Raw genomic sequence first — 24,297 nt, 5'->3', positions numbered from 1 at the left:
ATGGCGCTGCTTCGACCTGGTTGGGTCTCTTCAGTACATCGTAGGGATCTTTTTTGGATGAGTGAGAGGCTATCAACTAGGGTCGGGAAGTAAAAGTTCTCTTTATGGAGACTGCCAATTAAGTCCGCTATGTAGACGTGTAGAGTCTTATAGCCATTGACGCTCAACTAGGGGGATTCTGGGAAAATAAGCTAAGTTTTCCAGGATTGGATTAGGAAAACCTTGCCTCTTTTAGCTGCCTTGTAAGGCAGCCCTTTTGACATCAAATATGACCTTTAGGAAGCCTTAGTACATGAAGCAGAGTTAAAACCGAACCAGTATATCTATTCCAGAAGGAACAGACTCCCAACTGTGGACAGCGCTGTTTCGACCTGGTTGGGTCTCTTCAGTACATCGTAGGGAACTGGTTTGGCTGAGTGAGAGTCTTTCGGCTAGGGTCAGGAAGTAAAAGATCTCCTTACGGAGACTGCCAATTAAGGCCTCCATGTAGGCGTGTGGAGTCTTACAGCCATTGATACGCAACTAGGGGAATTCTGGGAAAGCATACAAAGTTTTCCAGGATGGGATAAGGAAAACCACACCTCTTTTACCTACCTTGTAAGGCAGCCCCCTTGACATCAAGTATGACCTTCAGGAAGCCTTAGGACATGATGCAGAATTGAAACCAAACCAGTATATCTATTCCAGAAGGAACAGACTCCCAACTGTGGACAACGCTGTTTCAACCTGGTTGGGTCTCTTCAGTACATGGTAGGGAACTGGTTCGGCTGAGTGAGAGTCTTTCGGCTAGGGTCAGGAAGTAAAAGATCTCCTTACGGAAACTGCCAATTAAGATCTCCATGTAGACGTGTGGAGTCTTACAGCCATTGATACGCAACTAGGGCATGATGCAGAATTAAAACCAAACCAGTATCTCTATTCCAGATGGAACAGATTCCCAACTGTGGACGGCACTGTTTCGACCTGGTTGGGTCTCTCCAGTATAATGTAGGGAAATTCTTTAGGAGTTATAGAAATATGTCCGAGATGATAGCCCACATAAGGAGTACTTCATCAAGATCTCAGCAACTAGACCATAGGAAATGGATGAAACCACAATTACTAGACTAAGGCTGTAGGTGGAACCGCAACCATATACTTGTATAGTAGGACCCCTTTTTAGTAACTTGGAGAAGACCATGGTTACCAACAAAGTGAAGTCATCTGGGAGTCTTGTTGACTAGTATATGTATGGAACCCCCTTTAACCATTTTAAATCACCATTTCAATGGAGGGTCCCTTGTGTATAAATGCTGCGTCTTTAGGGCTCAAATTCATTAAAAATGTACATTAAAAAAATGCCCTTTATGACCTTAAAGTGAACTAATATTTAGCCGATATTGCAGGGCGTGTTCCCTTTTGCACAATTTTCAAACAGTCTTGAAAGTGCAATGGTCTAATAATTGGTGTGCACAAACCTAGAGCTAATTGAAAATATGTGTAGCACTTGAAGCTCCTCTATAAGGGCCGGGATTGTTTTGCGGCGGAGCGTAGGGTGGAGGTGACTTACTCACACAAAGCTCTCTCGTCACACTTCACATTTTTGGTAGGATGGAAATCTTTCATTCAGGTATTTGGACAACACTTGAAGTCACTTCCCAGCTTTCTAAAGGTAAACGTTTGCCGTGCCTAAGGTGATTGCAGAACCTCAGAAGTCTGTAGCTATGGAAGATGGTGGTGGTGGGGGGGTGGGGTCAGACAAGGACTTGTGGGTTTGTTACCGCTGTTTATTCAATGACTTTGAAGGAGTGTGTCCAGCCCATTGTAAACGCCGTTCTTGCCCTTGAACCTACTGGATATAATGTATTGCTTTAATTCCCTTGGTTGTACACGTGAAGAAGAGGAATGTCTCAAAACTGGGCAGCGCGGGTTGGTGGCACTCTCCTAATGCGTGTTTATTTACAGTAGAGCTTAAATCCACTGTTATCTCATACAGCTAATGGATTATGCTGTGAAGTGGCATTGAGGTTTTCCTGCTATTTCGGGACTTGAATTTTTATTTTTGAATAAACTCCTATTGGGAGTTTCCACCCTTAAATTAATTTTAGATTTGTCTCAATGTTGTTTACAAAAAATGAAGTAATTATTAATATTCCGAGCCCCGCTTTCTTTTCATGATTGGATAAGTAATCCTAGGTTAAAACCTTGATGGCCTATGTTTACAAGAGGTCCTCAATATCAGATCATGGGGGTCCGAATCTAGGCTACCCTCCCCCCCACCCCATGAACAGTTGTTTGAAGTAATCGCTGGTTGGGGACAAACTCAAAGAATGGATCTGGTTAGTGGACGAGCTGAGATACTGCAAATTAGTTTATTGGTGACCCTAGATTTTACTCAAAGAAGCCATTGATTGGCTCTGTCTAGAAGGATCAGGGGTAGAGATGAGCGTACCCAAACTTTCATTTGGGGTGCGCCCTGGGCAACATGAAAATATTGCCGGATTAGCTGCCAAACGGACAATTTGGCTAATGAATGCCCCTAGCTACTATCCATGGCTATGATTGGCCAAGGAGTTGACTAGTTGATAGAGATGTTAATATTCCGGATTGGCTGTTTGGCAACCAACCCGGGAATATGTCTGCGTCACACGGGGCACACCCGAGCCTAAAGGAGATGTTTGGGTCCGCTCAACTTAATCAGAGGATAAAGACCAAATAGGGTCAGAACAAGTACTTAATTAGGGTTAAAGGAAACCTACCATTTGATTTGATGCATTATGAAGCAAACATACCTTGGGAATGCTGTAGTTACACTGAGGCAGGATCATATATTGATAATCCCTGAGCTGACTGGTTTTGCTAAAAAAATCAATTATAACATTCAGGGAAAGCTGGGTCAGGCTGGCTGCCTAGATAAACGCATCGAACGGAGCTTGCAATTACAAATGGAGGTTAGTCAGCAAAACCACTCCGCTCAGGGATTAACCAAGATATGATCCTGCATCAGTGTAGCTACAGCATTCTCAAGGTAGGTTTGCTTCATAATGCATCAAATCAAATAGTAGGTTTACTTTAAGTAACATCATTTATTGCATTTTTTTTTTTTTTGTTGAACAAAATATAGTTGGCTTCTTAGTGGTGGGTAGTAGTTTATCTTTGGTGCATGGTTACTGACGATGAGCAGGAAGTATTGCCGGGTCGGTGGCCAAACAGCCAATCTGGCAAATGGACGCCCCTTGCTACCAGCTATGGCCATGATTGGGCAGGGGCTAGTAGTAAGGGGCGTCCATTTGCCAAATTGGCTGTCCGGCCGCCAATCAGGAAAACGCACCTGGACCGAAACTACGGTGTCATCTCTAATAATGCGTGAAAGCCCATAACCTTACAGATTTGTATCTCTGCTCTTTTTCCAGATTTATCAGCTCGATGGGATCCCCCTCATCCTGGATAACTGCAGTATTGATGACAACAATCCGTGTATCCTTTTCCGATTTATAAATCTTCAACGACTCCTTAACCATTTAATGCTTTTATTGTTTTTTCATTACGTCCTTTACACTTATACTTTTCCGCAAGTTTTAAAAATGTTTTTAAGTGTTTTTTCACAACTGAATTTTTTGCTGATTTTCTCAGCCGGTAGGAGGGATTGGCCAGGAATAACCTAATAGTCTATCCTAACATTGGGTCATGCTATACGTTGTTTTTAATTTTTTTTAAATTTTTTTTTTTTTAAAGGGAACCTAACACCACAATTCTACCTACACTGCTCCTAGGTCGGAGCTACTGCGCATGCGCAGAACTCCAGCTTCTCGGATGAGGGCGAGCAGCTACGAGGAGCTGCACGCCGAAGATGTAAGGGTAGGAGGAGAAAAGTGGCTACTGGGGGCATGGGGTAGCCGCGACGTGTAGCCTCATGTCCAGCTACTCCATGCCCCAGTAGCCGCTCTAGAAAATTTACATAATAGGGTATTAAAGATTTTAAAAAGATGGCGGGGACGTGAGGATTAGCTCTAAAAAGAGCTGTCCTCATGCCCCATTCATCCACCTACCACCCGTTCTACCTTTATAGGTAGAATCGTGGTGGTAGGTTGCCTTTAAATAACATGATGCCATCTTTAATTTCTGGGTTATTTTTGGGGGAATTGGCGACTAGTTTGAGTATTACCTATTTGTTTTTTTAGGCTTATTCCCAGTAGTCTTATTGGATACAGTAAACCTATACGAATATATAGAAGACGGAGACTTGTGTTCCTAAAGAGTTTTCTGTTCTATTTTATTTCTGTGAAAATCCCAACAATCCTCAGCGAGGTAGCTCCTAAATACTTCTGCCTGCCTGGCAGCCGCCTGTATAATTATGGTTTAGGAAAACCTATGGCTAAAGCAAAGCCAAATCCAGTTGCTCTGGTCTACAACAATGGCATTTTGTCTTCACGCCATGCCAGGAAAGACAATATGAGGACCCGCTGTATTTATTTTTCTTTTTATTTATTTTTTTTTTCTAATCCAGTTACTTTTTTGGCACGGAGATTGCAGAGCAAAGCAGAAAAATCCCAGGATTTGCGGCTAGAAGAGCCACACTGAGATTTTTTTTTTTTTACTTTTTTGTCTCTGTTGAATATTTCATAAACTTTTGGAATTCCATCCTGTTGATTTATATTTTATCACGGTAGACCCTAGTTATGTAATGGAAGGGATTTTACAGGTTCCGGAGCTCCGGCCCGCTGTCTTGTCATAATTATTATCCCAATTTTATTTTATTTTTTTTTTCTCGGAATGTAATGAAATCACTAATGCTAGTCACGCTTAAAGGGGTTGTTCAACCACAACAAGATTCCTACTCGAAGGATAGCGGCTAACTTGCTGAACAGTAGGAGTCTCAGATATGGGACCCCCACGGATCTGGAGAATGAGGGACCGTTGTACTTCCATTGCTCCGTTCATTGTCTATGGAACTGACGGAGGTAGTTGAGTACTGTGCTTGGCTATCTCCATCAGCGCCATAGAGCTGAATAGAGCAGTAGGGCGTATACCCAACTGGCTGCTCTGTGAATCCATAGCATAATGGACCTCCGTTTTCATGATCCATTGGTGTCCCATCACCAATCGTAAAATTAGCCGATTTTCAAGAATTAGTAGCGATGGTCAAGGCAGGTTATTATAACTACGGGAATGGCTCTTATTCATTTTCAATGGGAGCCTCGCTGTATTAATGAGGGGAGGCCACTACCAAGGAAGTCACTCCAAACAGCTATTCATTGCTTAGAGTGGATGGCGCCCCCCTATATATGGATAAAACATTGATAGTATCTGTTTGCCAATTCCTTTTCAAAAACCATCACAGTATGTAGGTGTGTGACCCATTCATTTAAAGGGAATGGTAACACCCAGTTGTCAATCTTCCCCCAGAAGCTTCCTATTCAACTATGATGTTAATCTTGCTCTATTGATTGGCCATAGCTGGCACTTGAATTTAAATCTATAAAAACATGATTCTCGATTTTAATCTCGATTTTACTTGGTAGCCCCTGTCTCTCTAGGTTTCCTATGTCTATGCCTCCAAGGGTTGCATCTCTCTATACCCACTTCGTTTTATTCCCTCTTCTCTTACGGTTTCCTTTACAGTTTCCCCTTTTCTTTATATTGCCCCTCCCATAAATGAGAACGTTCCAGGAGCTGGAGGGAGGAGCTCTGATGTTGGCTCCTCCCCAGTTCTATTTGTTCTTCCTTGGGGCGTAACATCTCAAATCTCTGGAATTTTGGCAAGAATTTAATTCTATAAAAACAAAAAAGACCATTCTCAATTTCAATCTCAATTTTCCAATGTAGCCTTAGTCTCTCTAGGTTTCCCATATCTATTCCCCCAAGGGTTTCATCTCTCTCTACCAATTCCATACATTGCCCCACTTATCATTTAACCACCCCTTCTCTTTTAACACCCCCTTATTGTTCCCCTTTTCTCTCTACTCCCACCCCATTTTTCTTTTTTTTTTTTTTTTTTGCCCCTCCTCTTTCTGTGTTGCTCTCTACCTCTGTAAACGAGAACCTTCCAGGAACTGGAGGGAGGAGCTCCCGCCTCCGATGTTGGCTCCTCCCCTGTTCTGCTATTTGCTCTTCCCAGGGGGTGGAGCTAACATAGATATCTCATATCTGTGGAATCAGGTGCCGGAACGATGTCTCTACCCCTGGCTAAATTTCAATTTGAAATCGGAACCTTGCTCTACTGAATAATAATAATAATTTATTGTCCCCGAAAAGAGAGGAAAAGAAGATATCACAACCAGTTTAAAAGTACAGACTGGACTAAAAATAAAATAAATAAAAATCTGATTTATCGCCCAAACCTAATAAATGAAGCAGGCTACTCGTTTCCCGTATTTTTTAGTACCCGTGGACTGGATTAAAATGCAAATATCCATGAATTTTCTTTCCAAGATGCAGGTGTTCTGAGCATCGGATGGCATCGGTGAGTGGTTAAGGACTCTGTGGTCAGATTTGGAAGCCGTCGTGAACCTCTTTTACTGTTTTGGATAATGTGTCTTAATTCCTCTCTATGGTTACCAAGAATGCCCAGTGCCTGTATATGGCGATGAGCTATTCCGTGTGATCCGACGTATAGATCTCTCACTGTGCGATGCCCACACAGAGGTTATTCTGGCGTTCCTTTCTAGGTGGTCCGGTCACCACATATGCATGCACTACAGCAATATGACTCGCCACATCAGAGCGTTACGGAGGTCTAATGTATATCATTTCGGTCACCGCACTGTAAAATAAAATGTAGGATACATTGTCCAACAGAGAATAAGATAACATCTGCAGGGCTGCTCATTAACTCCTGCATGGCATGGACCTTTATTGGCTTTGACCCATAACTTTTTTTCTCAAAATTTTTTTGTATGAGCTTGTTGAATATATGGCTTAATTAAGTATTGTAGCGGTTTCCCTGTTGATAAAATGTATCCACTATCCACAAGTAAGGCAGTAAACATTGGGGCAGATTTACTTACCCGGTCCATTCGTGATCCAGCGGCGCGTTCTCTGCGGTGGATTCGGGTCCGGCCGGGATTCACTAAGGTAGTTCCTCCGACGTCCACCAGGTGGCGCTGCTGCGCTGAAAAGCATCGGAACGCGCTCAAGTACACCGGCCTGTTCCTAGTGAAGGTAAGTGCAAGCTCCGCAACACTTTTTTTGTTTTAAATGCGGCGGTTTTTTCGAATCCGTCGGGTTTTCATACGGCCACGCCCCCGATTTCCGTTGCGTGCATGCCAGCGCCAAAATTCCGGGGCAATTCAGGGTAATCGGCGCAAATTGGAAATATTCGGGTAACACGTCGGGAAAACGCGAATCGGGCCCTTAGTAAATGACCCCCATTGAGTGCAGGTCACTGGCCGGACCCTAGCATACAAGTGTCTACACTTTATTGCATACTTTTTGTATCGGCTTGTCCTATAAGCCATTTCGGAAGGTCAAATAGCATACAAATAAATGTGTCCTACTGCTGGATGATAAGTCTGGTGCAGTGTAAGTCTGACAAGTTCTACTCCGCACCTCCTTTTAGTTGGTCTAGTTTTGCTGCGCCACGATTTAGAATTTTCTGGCGCACAGGTTTTTTCTGCGTAGACTCCTCCCTTTTTGCAGCGGACACGCCCCATTTTCATAGGAGTCGGAAAACCGCCAAAATTGCTCTAAAACCTTTGGTTAATGAGGCGCACGGAATTTCATGTGCCGATTACTCCAGTTTTCTGTCGTAGCCACATTGATAAGTCTCCTCCTTCGTGTCTACACATGCACAGTGTGTTTAAAGGGGTTTTCCTAATAAACAAGTTAGGCACTATTCTGTGGATAGGGCCTATCTTGCTAATCGGCGGGGTGTCCCACACACATCACGAGAACAGGGGGTACGATGTATCGGCGCTCCATGAGATGAGTAGAGCAGCCGGTCCACCCCCAGATGTCTCTCTGGATCTGACGGAGATTGCTGAGCACTGAACAGAGCAATCTCCGTCACCTCCATAGAGATGAACTGGGAAGCCCGACCATGCGTGACCCGCAGCTCCACTCATCTCGATGATCGACTAGGGGTCTGATGTACACCCAGTTCTTGTGATTTGTGGGAGGCTCATCACTGAGACCCCTGCCGATCAGCAGGTTCAACCCTACCCTGTGGATAGGAGCTAACTTGTTTTGTGGGAAAATCCCTTTAATGCGCTGGAAGGATGAAACTGTTCTAACTATGCATGCTAGGGACACTTTTTGGGCCAAAAACACTTTAACATGGTGCCAATATTTGGATAATGCTGGGGCTAATGGTAGACCTCCTAAAATAGACTACGTAAAAGTGTAATGAAGAGTGGAGATATTTTCTGTAAAGTAGGAGCTGAGCTATGCAACTTTGTGCTCTTTCAAACCCTCCTCATCTACTTTGTGTCAAAGGAGTTGTAGTTTTTACTAGCGAAACCTACGTTTTTCTACCGAACAGTTAATCAGTGCAACCAGCAGGTATCAGCCCGTAACCATAGACTGTCACCATCAATGATGGCAATTACTGGGCAGGAGAAGCCACCTACAGTAATATTGAGCTCTCTAATTTAACTCCAATGTAATTTCTTGTAAAACTCGTAGACTACATTCCAACTTATTTTGTGGATTGGAAGGATATGTCGGGAGGATCCAATGGAGATCCAAGACTTACACCACTGTGTGAGTACAGAGGAATATGCTGTCCTGCCCCCCTCCAACTCTCCAATGCGGTAGGAGGAGTTAACAATGGCTGCATCCAGTGATTGGCTGCTGCCAATGTTCAGGGTGTTTCCTCCCGTGATGTCACTGTCCTTATATGGACAGAGGCATCACTGGGGACCTCCCTGAGTGTACGCTCAGCGGAGGCCGGTGGAGGGAACGGATACTTTGCGTCCATTGCCTCCTCTGAGCGTAGGATAGAAAAGCATAGCTTCCATAATAACTATGCAACGTATATACTGTGAAGATGGAGGCAAAAACAATGCCTCCACCTGCCAGTAATTTGTATTTGAAGATACTCTGGGAGTTTTCCTGGCCTACACATAACGCAAGGTGTGAATGTATATAGATGGGAAGAAACAACCCTATGGCACCTGTTCATTGGGCAGGTCATGGTACGATGGGGGGACACACATGATGAGACCTTGCCAGATACCATACAAATCCTTGTTGAATCTCAGTTTTCTGTTTTGGCCTTTTGTAGATCCAAAACAAAACGTAGCCGTGCCAATAACGCGTGGTATGCGTGTGATGTGGGAGACCCCTCGCTCGGGTCTTTATGAGGCCACCAATTGACTTTCAAGCAGAACCACAAACTGGGCTGGAAGTCTCTCCATATACAGTAATCGTTAGCTATTCATTAAACATTATTTTCGTCCACAAATTGACTCAATTATAGTACAAAACCAGTGGAACGATGAGCGCGCCATGTGCTGATTCACGGTCACGATAAATGTGCAGGCAACCCCAAATTTTCTTGTTTGGGGCTGCAGAACTTTGAAATGCAAAAGAATGAAGTTGTGGTTTTCTTGATTTGTATTTCTTGTTAAACTGTAACAACGAGGAAGCTGATAAAAAATTTTGTATCCTGAAGATGGGCTTTTCTCCTGGACTCCTAGAGCTACTCAAGACTCCTCAGATACAGCCATTTAAAGACATAGCGGGTTACTTAGCATAGAACGTTGAACCCCATCCCACCCCATCCCTCAGGCGGATTTTCCCGTTGTCAAAGGGCGCAGCCGCCCACCGGATATATCAAGAGCCTCTTAATATATCTGGCCTGCAGGAGAGGTGGGGGGAACATCATATGATAACCTGCTAAATCCTTAAATGGCCGTATCTGGGGGGTCGGCAGTTTAGTGGCCTTTAGTCTAGTATTTTAGGCTATAGCTAGTGTGCAGGCACGAGGGCAGGAACGTCCATTGATGCCCACTTGATGTGGAGGTGGCAATAGGGGGGGGGGGGGGGTAAATAACTGCAATTCTAGTCATTGCACCAGGAGTTGTGCCAAAAACCTGACAAACAAGCTCTGATAATTATCGCCCGTAGTTGGGAATGTAATAAAGGACATTGAATAATAAAGGACATTAAAGCTGGTGCCCAGTACCGCCCATTGACATAGAGGTGGCGTGAAGGGGAAAATAGTCGAAATTCATGACAGTTGGCCAGGAATCGAGACTATGTCATGGCTTTTACTCAACAAATCCCCCCATAGTTAAACACAGTGGGGCAGATTTACTTACCCGGTCCTGTTGCGATCCCGCGGTGCGTTGTCCAAAAGAGGATTCGGGTCTGTCGCTTTTCACAAAGGTCGTGCGTCCGAGTTCTTGCATCCGTCGCTTCTGCGCCGAGGTCTGCCGGAGTTCACCTGCTTCTTCCCAGTGCTTGTGAGTGCGTGTCTTGCAACACATTTCTAAATCCTAAATCCCGCGCGTTATCCAAATCGGTCGGGTTGTCCCATCCCCGATTTCTGTCTGTTGCGTGCAAGCCGGCGCGACAGTGGGCCAAAATCTGATCGCGTGCTCAAAAATCTCGGGGCAAAACGGAAATCGTCAGGAAATCCAAAGAAAATGCGTCCGACGGACCCTTAGTAAATGACCCCTAGTGTGTTTTGAAATGATCATCTTTAAAATGTCACTACTTTAGAGACTAAAATAAGGGTGTCTGAGGTGATGTTCCCTCTCCAGCCTCTAAAAGGGATAAGGAATGAGCAGACCCGTTAACCGAACCCTCACCAGTTACACCTGTGATTGTCTGCATTAACCTTTAAATGCTTCCAGCGATTGTGTGGCACCTTTTTTCCTGGAGGATCATCACTCCCCACTTTGCCGGCGGCATTTAAAGTTAACACCTGCAATCGGTGCAAACTCCGATTGTGGGTGTTACTGAGGGGAGTGCCGCTTCTCTTGTGAATATTTCATTTTAGAAGGAACTTGGCAGGAAGGTTGTTCCAAACATCTTTCAAAACTAAGCATAGCTATATTTTATGGATCCAGGCTTGCTCGAAGAGTTTGTTCTCTTTATGTCATATCATTGTCTTTTTATGACTCTTCTTTATACTGAAAATGGTTCTTTATCGCATTGGTTGTATGTTCTTATTCTTTTTCCTTTCTGTTACTGCGTCTTTTTGCTTTATAGGATTTATTTCCACATCTGCCTAAAACCTCCACACAATTCCATAGTTTTTTTTTTCTATGTAGCATTTTTACTGTTTTATACTTTGTTCTTTGACATTATTTACAATTTAGTTTTTATGTTTTATTTAGCACAATCTTTTTGCTCTATCCCTGCTTTAATGAAAACTTCAAAATGGTAGTCATTAATATTGCAGATCCTCTCTGTCCAGGGCACAGAATAGGCGGCTGGGGGTCTTCACTGTCTCTCTTTTGTATCCATGAGAGATTGTCCCCTTGAATTGTTGATAGGTATTAGTTACGGATCCATTCGTAGAAAAAAAAAACCTCCATCCCTTCGAGCTTTTTATTTCATGTGAACAGATAAGACTCGGGCAAGTCACACAAAAAAAGCTTTCACTTCTTTGTCATGTGGAGAGCTGTGCTTGAATACAGCCCCAGTGTATAATATCGGAGCTAAACTCGTTGTAATCCACTTGTTATGGGACTTTCAGGAACTTGGAAATCTCCTGGCAGTGAGAACTCTGTACAAGCCATTTGTTCTCCCGCTAGCAAATTCTCTCGCCGGAGAGTCACAAGTTATAAAGGGTGAGTGCCGGCTGTGTCCTCTCAATCACAACTCATTGACCAAAGCCGCGCTCAAGTGTGCCAATAGCTGAGAAAAACCCCCTTCACTGGCAACAATGACTCCGAGATGTGTGTACAGATACAAGGAGTGGATGGTGTCAGGGAAGAAAAAGCTATTTATCCTCAATGATCTGTTTTCTCATAGCCGGTGACTCACTCCTTCTCCATTATCACTGACCGAGTGGGTTTGTTGATCCGTCGAGCACTTCCACTCGTCGTACAATAGGCGTATTACCGGATAACCGTGTGCAGAACATTCCGGGGGAAAAAAAACAAAACGGGTGATTCCCAAATATTTACGTTACCAGGGATGATGATGTTTATTAGAATGTTAAGAGAAACATTGTAACGCTCTATTAAATTTAAGGTTGGGGTTTACCTGCGCGATGACGGAGTTCTGTGTTTTGAGGTTACGTCATCCCACGATCCCCTCCGGCTGAATCTATTTCGTTGGAAGCATTCCGTTTTACAAGTCTGTTCACACTACTGTAGTCATGACCGGTATCTTGGATGCATTTTCTGACACCTCCATTAAAAAAGGACCTGACAAGGTCAGTTTGGAATCCTAAAACAACTACAGGTCTTTATGGACCTGTGGTTTAGGGTCCCAAATCAATTTGTATACAGGCGGTCCCCTACTTAAAGAGGACCTGTCACCTAAATTTTCGGCACTAGGAGCTGCTTACTAAAGTGCGCAGCTCCTAGTGCTTGATCAAACGCCGCAGTGTTAAGAGTGATAGCGTTACCGGAAACCTCCGGTAACGCTATCAAACACTGCGGCGGGGTACAATGTAATTGTCGGACAGCTCGCAAAGCTGTCCGACGTATTCATGGGGGGGCGTGGCTAGGGGCGGTGACTGCTGCCAAGCGCGTGGCAGTCATTCCCGGCCTGTGGAGCGAGCGGGGCGGTCCGGGGTAGAGGCAGCGCCTCGGACCGCCCCCTCATGAATACATCGGACAGCTTTGCAAGCTGTCCAATGATTACATTGTACCCCGCTGCAGTGTTTGATAGCGTTACCGGAAACCTCCGGTAAAGCTATCACTCTTAACACTGCGGCGTTTGATCAAGCACTAAGAGCTGTTTACTTTAGTAACATCTCCTAGTGCCGAAAATTTAGGTGACAGGTCCTCTTTAAGAACACCCGACTTACAGACGACCCATAGTTACGAACAGTTATCACAGGTGTCTGCAATTAAGTTTTATTGTTAATCCTGATTCTTATGACAATCCAATATTTTAAATCCCAATTGTCACAAAGCCCAAAAAAATTCTGGCTGGGGGTTACAACTATAAAATATACAGTTCCGACTTGCATACAAATTCAACTTAAGAACAAACCTACAGAACCTATCTTGTACGTAACTCGGGGACGGACTGTATTTGGTTTGGGTGGCTTGAATGAAAACCAAAAACATTTATACTGCCTAGATGTGAGTCTGATGAGGCACATGGGACTCACATCTTCAGATCCTGTGTCGGCGTCGCCTCTTGCGTTGCGGCAAGTGCAGCCGGGAGAATAACCGAGCCACAACTTGAGAAGAGGTGATGGCACAGGATCTGAAAATGTGTCTCATTGGACTCGCATCTAGGTAAGTGCACCGTTCCTAAGGCGCTTGCCCAGTGAAGCTAGGGTGCGCTACATCAACTTCAGTATCTGCAATGGGAAGGCAAGTATACATTTTTTTTCAATGTGATCCTGTTGGGAGCGATTTGGGCTTCACCACTACATACCAATCTTGTAGGAGCTGGGTTTTGGACCCTCAGATATTTAAGATATAACCTAACATGATCTGCTCATGTGATGGGTCCTTTTAGATTGATGGATCTTTGATGCTGATTTTTTTTTTTTTCTCAGGTTAGCAAAGTTAGCAAAATTTGTTGAATCTTCACACTTAACAGCATTACTTAAAGGGAACCTGTCACCAGGGACCTCATTTTCACTAAAGACAGGTTTCAGAAGCCCATTACACCTGCAGTGCCTTCTCTAAGCATATGCATTACAATATAAGTGTGCGTTATAACTTGCCTTTCGTCCTGGCAGAATCCTCTATGTAGTCCTAGGGGTTGGGCTTTGGTTTGGATGCATTTCAAAAAACATGTGACTTCTCTGTGCTGCTCACTCCTCAGCTCTCAGACCCCACCATTGTGCATCTGTACACCTCCATCCTCCTTCACAGAGCTCACAGCCTCTTGAGCTGACATCATTGAGCGAGGGAGGAGCTGTACAGGAGCACAAAGGTGGGGGCTGAGAGCTGAGGAGTGAGCAGCACAGACAAGTCACATGTGTTTTTTTGTTTTGTTTTTTTTAAAATGCATCCAAACCAAAGCCCAACCCCTGAGACTACACAGAGGATTCTGTCAGGGTGCAAGGTAAGTTACAACACACAATTATATTGTAATTCAAATGCTTAGAGAAGGCAGAAAGGCATATTTGCAATGCAGCTATAATGGGCTTCTGTAATCTCTCTTTAAAGGGAACCAGGGACCTCATTTTCACTAAAAAGGTTATTCTGATTCATGGTTGTCTTTGTCTTCGACTCTGAACCATGGCTGCCAGCCCTGACCTGTGGCTGTCCTTTGACTCTGTCTGATCTCTGGTTGTCTTGACCTTGGCCTAAATTAAACCTTAAACTTAATCTACCATCAAAATCAAGCCTGTTAAACCTGGGGCACTTACTTATAGATCCAGGCACTGTGACTGTGATAATCTTTTTATCTTTGTTATCCATGGCCTCCTTCCTTTTTAAAAGTAACTGTACAGGAGCGCTTCCCTCTACCACTTTGAGAGATTACAGCAGGCACAGGCAGGGCCGTAAATTGAGGGGGTGCAGAGGGTGCGGTCGCAACAGGGCCCAAGAGGAGTAGGGGGCCCTTATGATGTCACTTTCCCATATGAGAAGACTATTAGTATAAACAATACATTATAGTCGGGGGCCTGGCACAGACTTTGCACTGGGGCCCATCAGCTTCTAGTTACGCCACTGGGCACAGGGATGACAATACATGCTCCTTCACAGTATAACAGCATGTGAAGCTACAATACAGAGGGACTCTGGGAACGCCCCCTCCCCTGAGCCCTTCTGACTCATTAGCATAATTTAAAAAGTTGATTTTAGAAGGAAGGAGGCCACGGATAACAAATCTTAGCAAATTATCACAACCACGGTGCCTCGTTTTATGCGTGAGCGTCCTTGGTGTTTCGTTCTTGATTTTTTTAATGGTCGATTTCCTTTTAAGTATATGGGAGCCTCCCACTCCCCAAATAGATTATGTTGGAGTGAAGAAGGTTTGGATATGTAGAGGTTCACCACTCGTGGTATGACATTACATTTTGGATGGCAGCTCATCCAATTCATGGGCTGGAGAAGTCCTCTCCCTCTGCTTACGTTGGCTATCGGCGTAGGTTTAAAGAGGTGGTTAATAGGGACCCCCCCCCCCCTCTCTATGATTCTGTAATAATTCATAGGTTTAGGGTTTGACATAAGACAACCCCTCTGATAAAAAAAAAATTACTACAAAAACTAAAATTGAAGAGCAAGTTCGGAACGTTGTGTGTGTGTGTAGGGGGTGTATTTGGCCGGCCGTCCGGTTGTACCAGTAGTTATTAATACTTCTGTATAGTAGTAGTGTTTTTGGTGTTTTTTTTTGGTCGCTGGCCCTTTAAGTGTCTATTACAGGAAGCTATAAAAACAAGACATTATAACCACATGATACAGCCGATGCATGGGACGGATCACACAATGTACCATTTTATAGGAAACCTTGGGAGTCCGTATACCACACAATAACAGGAGACACGGAGCGGGGAAAATATTCATTTTTTTTTTAAGAAGAAGCTTTATTCCAACAATAACAAAATAAATAGACAAAATAATTAGAGGGAGAGGAAAATGTTCAGGCTGTATTTTTAGGTCTTTGTTTTTCCAATATGTAGATCAAATTTAGGTTGCAGATCTGGGCAAAGGGAAAATTAAAGGGAAAGCCTTGCGCTTACCGGACCACCACCTTCATACTTGCCCCCATGTTGCCTGAATGGAAGCTTTATTTGGAGATTTGACCTTAGAGACGGATTATGGGACTGTTACAATACAGTATTGGAAAATTTTACGTAAATTTTAGACCTTGGGTCATCCTCTTATTTCTTTGTAGTTTGCACCTCCTCTCTCCGCTCACAATCTCCTGGCAGGAAGTAATCACTAAGAGTCTCTGAGCTCCGTGCAGGGGGCGGGGCTACAGGCTCGCAGCAGAGAGAGGCCGAAATCTCATCTGCACGATCTCACACAGGGTCATGCCGCTATCTTGGATTTCTAAGTCAGAAGTTACAGGGTCGTGTCTAGGGGCAACTGAAATTGTGTACAGCAGGACTCTTCTACCAATTTTTTTGGGCTCCAGCATCTGTTGCAACTCATCCAAAGGGACTATTAACTACCCTACTGCGGTTATCTCTGAAATCTTTATAATCATCTATAGATATCTCTAAAAATTGGTATTCCATATGCTTCCAGCATCCTGCAAACGACCTTGGTACTGCCCCTCTACAATATGGTGGATCTATGATTTGGTAGTCCAAAATTTTAGCACCCGTATCTCTCGCACATCCCTACTTTTTCATGGCTTTCCCTTTGAAGTACAGGCAGTCCCCTACTAAACACCCAACTTACCTACGACCCCTAGTTACAAGCGGACCTCAGGATATTGGTAATTACTGTACTTTAGCCTTGGGCTACAGTGATTAGCTGTAACAGTTATCACAGGTGTCTGTAATGAAGCTTTATTGTTAATCCTGGTTCTTATGACAACCCAACATTTTTAAAATCCAATTGTCAAAGAAACCAAAAATATTTTGACTGGGATTACAATGATAAAATATACAGTTCTGACTTGCATACAAATTCAATTTAAGAACAAACCTACAGAACCGATCTTGTACGTAATGCGGCTACTGGGGCGTGGAGTAGCCGGGCTCGAGGCTACACGGCGCAGCTACTCCACGCCCCAGTAGCCACGTTACTCCTCCTACACTGTGTGTGCGGCGCGCAGCATCCGACAAGCCGGAGTTCTGCGCATGCGCAGAACACCAGCATGTCGTAGCTGCGCGCCGAACACACAGGGTAGGAGGAGTAACGTGGCTACTGGGGCGTGGAGTAGCTGCGCCGTGTAGCCTCGAGCCCGGCTACTCCACGCCCCAGTAGCCGCATAAGTAAATATACATATTAGGGGAATAAAGTTTATTAAAAGTTAGCGGGGACGTGAGGATTAGCTCTAAAAAGGGCTATCCTCACGTCCCTTACATCCACCTACCACCCGATCTACCTTTATAGGTAGAATCGTGGTGGTAGGTTCCCTTTAAATAATATGGCATTAGCAATATCTAGGAGACCTGAACCTTCCAGATAATTAATAAATATGACTTGAGGCCAAACCAAATAGCAGAGTCTATGGGATTATCCATTTTTCATGCTTGCTTGAAGATATAGATTCCCTACTTGGAATTCTGAGCTTCCGAAATAGTTTCTATTAACGGGCAACATATGGACAAATCTGGTGGTTCCAAAATGAAGAATAGGAATATTGAACCGGACACTATAGAAGACTAGAAACCAAATGGATCGTGTTGTCCTGAACCAGTGTGATAGAAGTAACCTGGCCAAGTCCTAAAATAGTAGAGTGGACGAGGATAGCAACGAGAGAGTACAAGGCTAGCCCATTTCATAGATCATGCAGACATTGGGGCAGATTTACTTACCCGGTCCATTCGCGATCCAGCGGCGCGTTGTCTTTGGTGGATTCGGGTCTGCCCGGGATTCATTAAGGCAGTTCCTCCGACGTCCACCAGGTGGCGCTGCTGCGCTGAAGTTCCCCGGAATGCACTCAAGTTCACCGGCCTATTCCTAGTGAAGGTAAGTGCAAGCTCCGCGACACTTTTTTTTTTTTTATTAATGCGGTGCTTTTTCCGAATCCGTCGGGTTTTCATTCGGCCACGACACACCCTCCCCCCCCTCCTCCCCCCGATTTCCATCGCGTGCATGCCTGCACCGATGCGCCACAATCCGATCGCGTGTGCCAAAATCCCGTGGCAATACAGGGAAAATCGGCGCAAATCGGAAATATTCGGGTAACACGTCGGGGAAAACGCGAATCGGGCCCTTAGTAAATGACCCCCAATGATTGCCAAAAGGTGCCACCACTTGTTCACATAGGACATTCCTTTTTTTTTAAAACAACTTTTTGGCTCTATTTTAGGGCAAGATCATAAAACAATTGCATTCCTCCTGATATTACAACTGTAAATGAATGAGTAAATTGCCAAGTGGGTGTTTCCACTTGGAGGTATGCACAAGCTAAGAAATACTAAGGGTCATAAATTATCCAAACAGTAGACTTAAATGGGTTCTCCTAAGGTTGAAAAAATTCCAAAAACAGCGCCAAACCTGACCATGTGTGTGGTATTGCAACTAAGCTCCATTCATTTTTATACAGCTGAGCTATGATACCTGCACAAATCATGGTCATTCAAAGCGCCCATAACTTAAAGGACATCTACCACCTGGATGAAGGATTGTAAACCAAGCACACTGACCTACTGGTGTGTGCCCCCTCTGGCAGCATATGCTCTTCTTTTAACTACTTATGTCCTGCTTTTTACAAAAAAGGTTTTTAAAATTATGCAAATGAGCCTTTAGGCTCCGGGCTCCATAGGTGTTAATGGAACCTGGAGCCCCTCATGCTCATTTGCATAAATTCAAAAGACCTTTTTTTTTTCCTTTAAAACAAGGGCATACAAAGCTTAAAGATGAGCAGACCCTGACAGACGTGGGGGGACACTATGTCCTTTAAAGACTTTGGTATTAAAAGGCACCACCCACAGACACGAACCCTTTTCAGAAAGGTTCCTCAGCATTATATATCCCATGATCACTAGACCCTTGCAGAGGTGTTTCCTTCTGCTGCTGTCAGATTTCTGTGTTTTTTGATTCCACCTTTGACTCTGCCCGGTGATTCTTATTCCTGATGATGACCCTGGCTTTAGCTGTCCTTGACCTGTGGCTCTACGTTGACTCTTCCTGATCTCTAGTTGGCCTGACCTTGGCCTTTCTGTGACTAGCCTCTTTCCGATGCCCCTGGTGCTATGCACTGGTGTCCCATTGTTCATTTCCTGAGTGGTCATTGTTCCACTTGGATCAGTTCACCTTTGATAAAGTACATGTACAGCCGGAGAAATTTAAAGTACAGGTGGTCCCCTACTTAAGGACACCCGACTTACAGACAACCTATAGTTACAGACAGACCCCTCTGACCTCTGGTGTTAATTTAGTCCCAGGCTGCAATGATCAGCTGTTAGGTGTCTGTAATGAAGCTTTATTGATAATCCTTGGTCCCATTACAGCAAAAAATGTTTAAACTCCAATTGTCAATGGGGCCAAATTTTTTATTTTTTTTTTTTGTCTGGATCTACAATTACAAAATATACAGTTTTGACTTACATACAAATTCAACTTAAGAACAAACCTCTGGACCCTATCTTGTACGTATCCCGGGGACTGCCTGTAAATAGTGCAATTATTGTTTCTCGATGATGCGTAATTGTATTTTTTGTAAATCTCTCCGAAACCATTAGTCCTTGGGAATTTTATTTTAATTTTTTTTTTTTTTATTTACCAAATTATGTAAACCTCCCTCCACCAATAATCGTTTTATTGATAACAAATCCAAAGATTGTTTTTAGCAGCCTCCTGGGATTTATCTGTCCCGTGTGGAGGTATGGGATGAGTCAGATGAGCTGTCAAGTCTCTGAAAGCTCAATGAGCCGAGGGTTCAGACAACGTTTTTTTTTTTTCATTTTATAAACATTTAATCCTTTAACAATTCTCGACTCCTTGCTGCAACCATAACACTGCACTTTGCTAGCAACGGCCCATGCTCAACCCGCCATGCATTGTTTCAACATGTCGCTGTTTGTTCACATTCGAAAGGAAAAAATGGTTGAAATTTTAATTATACCTTATTGCTTTTTTTTTTTTTTTTTACCCCTTAGGCTGTGTATATTTATTTCAAGATTTTTTTTTTTTTAACCTGATGGAAATTTAATTTTAGTATTTTTTTTTTCCTAAGGACTTTTTCCCCATTCATAGTTAATGGAAATCAATTTTGGAATTCGACCCTTAAACTTTATTTTCCATTAAAGCTTATGACAGATTGCGGAACAAAAGTAGGCAACATCTAGTAACGGCTCTCCACCGTGTGAATCGTCTTCTGGGGTTCACCATCATCTGACCCTAAAAAAAAAAGTGGCCAAGTTTACAGTTTTTAACATTGATGACCTTTTGTGAATCTATGGGATAGATTTAATTACCCGGTCCAGTCGCGATCCAGCGGTGGGTTCTCCGACGCTGATTCGGGTCCGGCCGGGATTCATGAAGGTCCGTGTGCCGATATACACTAGGTGTCGCTGCTGCGCCGAGGTCCACCGGAGTTCACCTTCTATTATTTGGTGCAGGTAAGTGCGTGTTTTTTTTTTTTGTTTTTTTTTAAATACCGCAATTTTTCCGAAGTGCTACAATCTGATTGTGTGCGCCAAAAACCCGGGGCAATTCGGCACAAAACGGAAAAATTCAGGAAACCCGACAAAAAAAAGCGATTCGACCCCCTATGTCTCATTATGGGGGACTGACCCTAGGCCTTCTGCTACAATCGGCTGCGGAGCCGATCCGGAGAGTAGACCATCAATGTTAATTCAAAAAAAAAAAAAACCTTTACTGTATTGTAGGCCCCACGAAACTACTATAGGCTTAAAAAAATGACCTGCCTTGATGGAGACAAGAGAATCGGGTGACATCACTCTTGTGTGACTTTGAAGGGCATTTCCTATCTTCAGAATTTGATCCCTTAAATTTTCTTTTTTTTAAAATCCAGATTTAATTTTTTATTAAACAGATTTTCAATTTTGTTACAAACACTCCACACATAAATCCCTAATCCAACCTACACTATTAATAATAATAATTCTTTATTTTATAATAATAATTCTTTATTTATATAGCGCACACAGATTACGCAGCGCTGCACAAAGCATTTCAAATTGGTCCCTGTCCTCATGGGGCTCACAATCTAAACAACTTAACAGTATGTTTTGGAGTGTGGGAGGAAACCGGAGTACCCAGAGGAAACCCATGCAAACACGGAGAGAACATACAAACTCTTTGCAGATGTTGACCTGGGTGGGATTCGAACCCAGGACCCCAGTGCTGCAAGGCAGAAGTGCTACCCACTTCATAACATAACCTTGCTAAAAATGTATACATCCCATAAGTACATAGAGTACATAACCCTTTACGAGTGGGATGTGTTACAAGAAAGCACATTTAGTGAGTTTATGGATATGGGGTAGATCCGTGTCATCTAAGCATGGACTCCATATTCTCTCAATTTTCGGGATAGCTTTCCGTTTTGTTTTGTTTTTTACAGCCCGATCACCGCTATTCCCAGGTTGACATCTTGCCACCAAGTCCACCTCGACCAGTAGACCTAGTAAACAAACAGAGGTCAGGGGGACAGTGGTATTTATCTTGGGTATTAGATCTAAAACTAGAAGAGAGAAGGGAAGTGCTCATGTGAATATGGAACAGTTAATGGGGGCTGGAACCCACCTTTAATATCCATAAGGTCGGAGAATGATCGTATAAATAGAGTGAGTTCTACAGCACTACAAATTATCATTACTAATCAATGTGTACAACAAGTTGATTGCTTATTATAAGGGGTGGTGGTTCGGAACTCCCCAGACCTAAAACTTTTCTCTTCGAAGATGGTTCCAACAATGGGGGTCATTTACTAAGGGCCCGATTCGCGTTTTCCCGACGTGTTACCCGAATATTTCCAGTTAGCGGCGATTTTCCCTGTATTGCCCCGGGATTTTGGCGCACGCGATCAGATTGTGGCGCATTGGCGCTGGCATGCACGCGATGGAAATCGGGGGGGAGAAAGAAAAACCCGACGGATTCGGAAAAACCACTGCATTTAAAAAAAAAAAAAAGGGTCGCGGGACTCGCGCTTACCTTCACTTGGTCTGGCTTGGTGAAGATCAGTGCATTCCGGGGAACTTAAGCACAGCAGCGCCACCTGGTGGACATCGGAGGAACTGCCTTAGTGAATCCCGGGGACCCGAATCCAGCGCAGAGAACGCACCGCTGGATCGCGAATGGACTGGGTAAGTAAATCTGCCCCATTATGTGCATCAAATGGCCTTTCTCCACACCGCATCTGGGACAGTTGTCATCCCCTCGTAGCCCAATGCTGCAGAGGCAACATGGGGTACGTTACAATTAAAAAACCACTGTGAGCCTCGCAATGGAACAATTTTGGGATCCAGGTCAGAAAATTTTGGAGTTATCCGACTTGGTGTGATCAGTCAGGGGCAATGATTTATGATAGGAGTTAGACTCCTATAAACCATAGATATGTGCCATAAAGGGTTTCACCTGTAAATCAAGATATGTGACCACACTGTGAAGGCTAGTATGTTCTCCATTGAGATGTAATGTGACTTCTAATGGTAGGTATATGTTGGTCACTTGCCTTCAAAACAATTGGGTTGTGGTGCACAGGTACAATTAATATACTAGACTTTGGATGGAAGAGTACATTCAAATTTTTGCTGTGGCTTGAAATAAGCTATACAGGGGTTTTTCCCCAATAACAAACGGTGTCCTAGTTTAGACATCTCTTTGCTGCTCGCATGTTGTCTACATAATTGCATACAGTATTGGTTTGTGTTGGTTCTCATACATGTATGGACCTTAACTTTCCCGAATCTCAGTTCTCAACCAGTGGGCTGTATATGCCATTAGAAATCTTACCGAAAACAATGAGAAGAACCAGGAGCTGATCGCTAGTATGGAGCGCCAAGGTTTGGCCGACACATCTCTACTAGAAAATATGGGGTTGCGTGTGGAGGAACGGGATGGCAAACTGCTTCTTAAATCTGTCAAGAAGAAGTGAATTGAAGGTTTTTTTTTGAACATGTGGAACATCATTCCTTGAGGTGACCATTGGTGGTGCAACATCACATACATGTGTTCACTGCATATCGTTCCTTGAGGTGACCATTGGTGGTCCTACATCACATACATGTGTTCGCTGCACATCGTTGCTTGAGGTGACCATTGGTGGTCCTACATCACATACATGTGTTGTCTGCACATCATTGCTTGAGGTGACCATTGGTGGTCCTACATCACATACATGTATTTGCTGTAGACTATTCCTTGAGGTGACCATTGGTGGTCCTACATCACATACATGTGTTGTCTGCACATCATTGCTTGAGGTGACCATTGGTGGTCCTACATCACATACATGTATTTGCTGTAGACTATTCCTTGAGGTGACCATTGGTGGTCCTACATCACATACATGTGTTGTCTGCACATCATTGCTTGAGGTGACCATTGGTGGTCCTACATCACATACATGTATTTGCTGTAGACTATTCCTTGAGGTGACCATTGGTGGTTCTACATCACATACATGTGTTCGCTGCACATCATTGCTTGAGGTGACCATTGGTGGTCCTACATCACATACATGTATTTGCTGTAGACTATTCCTTGAGGTGACCATTGGTGGTTCTACATCACATACATGTATTTGCTGTAGACTTCCTTGAGGTGACCATTGGTGGTCCTACATCACATACATGTGTTCGCTGAACATCGTTCCTTGAGGTGACCATTGGTGGTTCTACATCACATACATGTGTTCACTGCCCATCATTCCTTGAGGTGACCATTGGTGGTGCTACATCACATACATGTGTTCACTGCCCATCATTCCTTGAGGTGACCATTGGTGGTGCTACATCACATACAGATAGTCTGAAATTGCCTTCTTGCCTTAGGGTTATGCCAAAGTTGACAATAAAGAAGATAGAAATGTCCCAGCTGGTCTGAAGTTGAAATCCATGACCAAGCGCTTGGTCTGTCCCGTTTTACTAAATACAAAACAAAATGCCCTCAGTAGACCTTAATTGTTGAGTGATAAAAAGAAAGTTGTTATGGTATCCGAGTCTTCTCCGATTCCATAGCAAATTTGTCAGAGATCCTGGATGTGAATTCTTACCTGAAATTTGGATGTATGGATCAAAAAATAAAATACTTCATAAAGCTTCATAAATTATTCAATTCTAAAGCTAAAATATTATATACGCGTGAATAAAAATGTTTTGCAATGTGTTTGTCTTCATCATATCATTCCAACAAGATGTCTAGACTATTGCTTTACAATTGAAGCCGATTTTCTTCAAAATTTCGGCATGATGAAATATCTGGTGGATCGTGCCTAGTAGAGCTTGTAGTACGTGGTTGTGACCACCACAATCATCAACATCCATACAAGTATGAGCAAAGGAATGGCCATCAGATGTCTTTGATACTGCTCATCTAAAGGAAAAGGAAGAAAATTCTTACTAGTACCATCTATAAATATTACATTCTCCCATTGAAGCTGTAGGTAACAACTGAATAATTATCATTTTAATAC

The 24,297-nt window shown here is 43.5% G+C and overlaps 1 protein-coding gene across 2 annotated transcripts in view; it reads left to right on the top strand.

The window, feature by feature from the left end:
• Positions 1-23,986, top strand: part of ATXN10 (ataxin 10) — a 112,739-nt gene extending 88,753 nt beyond the window's left edge. For both annotated transcript variants that reach the window (XM_072145308.1, XM_072145307.1), the window contains 2 exons: positions 3,393-3,456; positions 22,577-23,986. In XM_072145308.1, the coding sequence (XP_072001409.1) occupies positions 3,393-3,456; positions 22,577-22,758 (246 nt within the window). In that variant the 3' untranslated portion in view covers positions 22,759-23,986. The remainder of the gene's footprint in view (positions 1-3,392; positions 3,457-22,576) is intronic.
• Positions 23,987-24,297: the final 311 nt, after the last annotated feature.

This window comes from Engystomops pustulosus, chromosome 4, assembly GCF_040894005.1.
Source record: "Engystomops pustulosus chromosome 4, aEngPut4.maternal, whole genome shotgun sequence".
Classification (NCBI taxonomy): domain Eukaryota; kingdom Metazoa; phylum Chordata; class Amphibia; order Anura; family Leptodactylidae; genus Engystomops; species Engystomops pustulosus.
The sequence above is the reverse complement of the archived record's forward strand: the minus strand, read 5'-3'. Positions and strand labels throughout refer to the sequence as shown.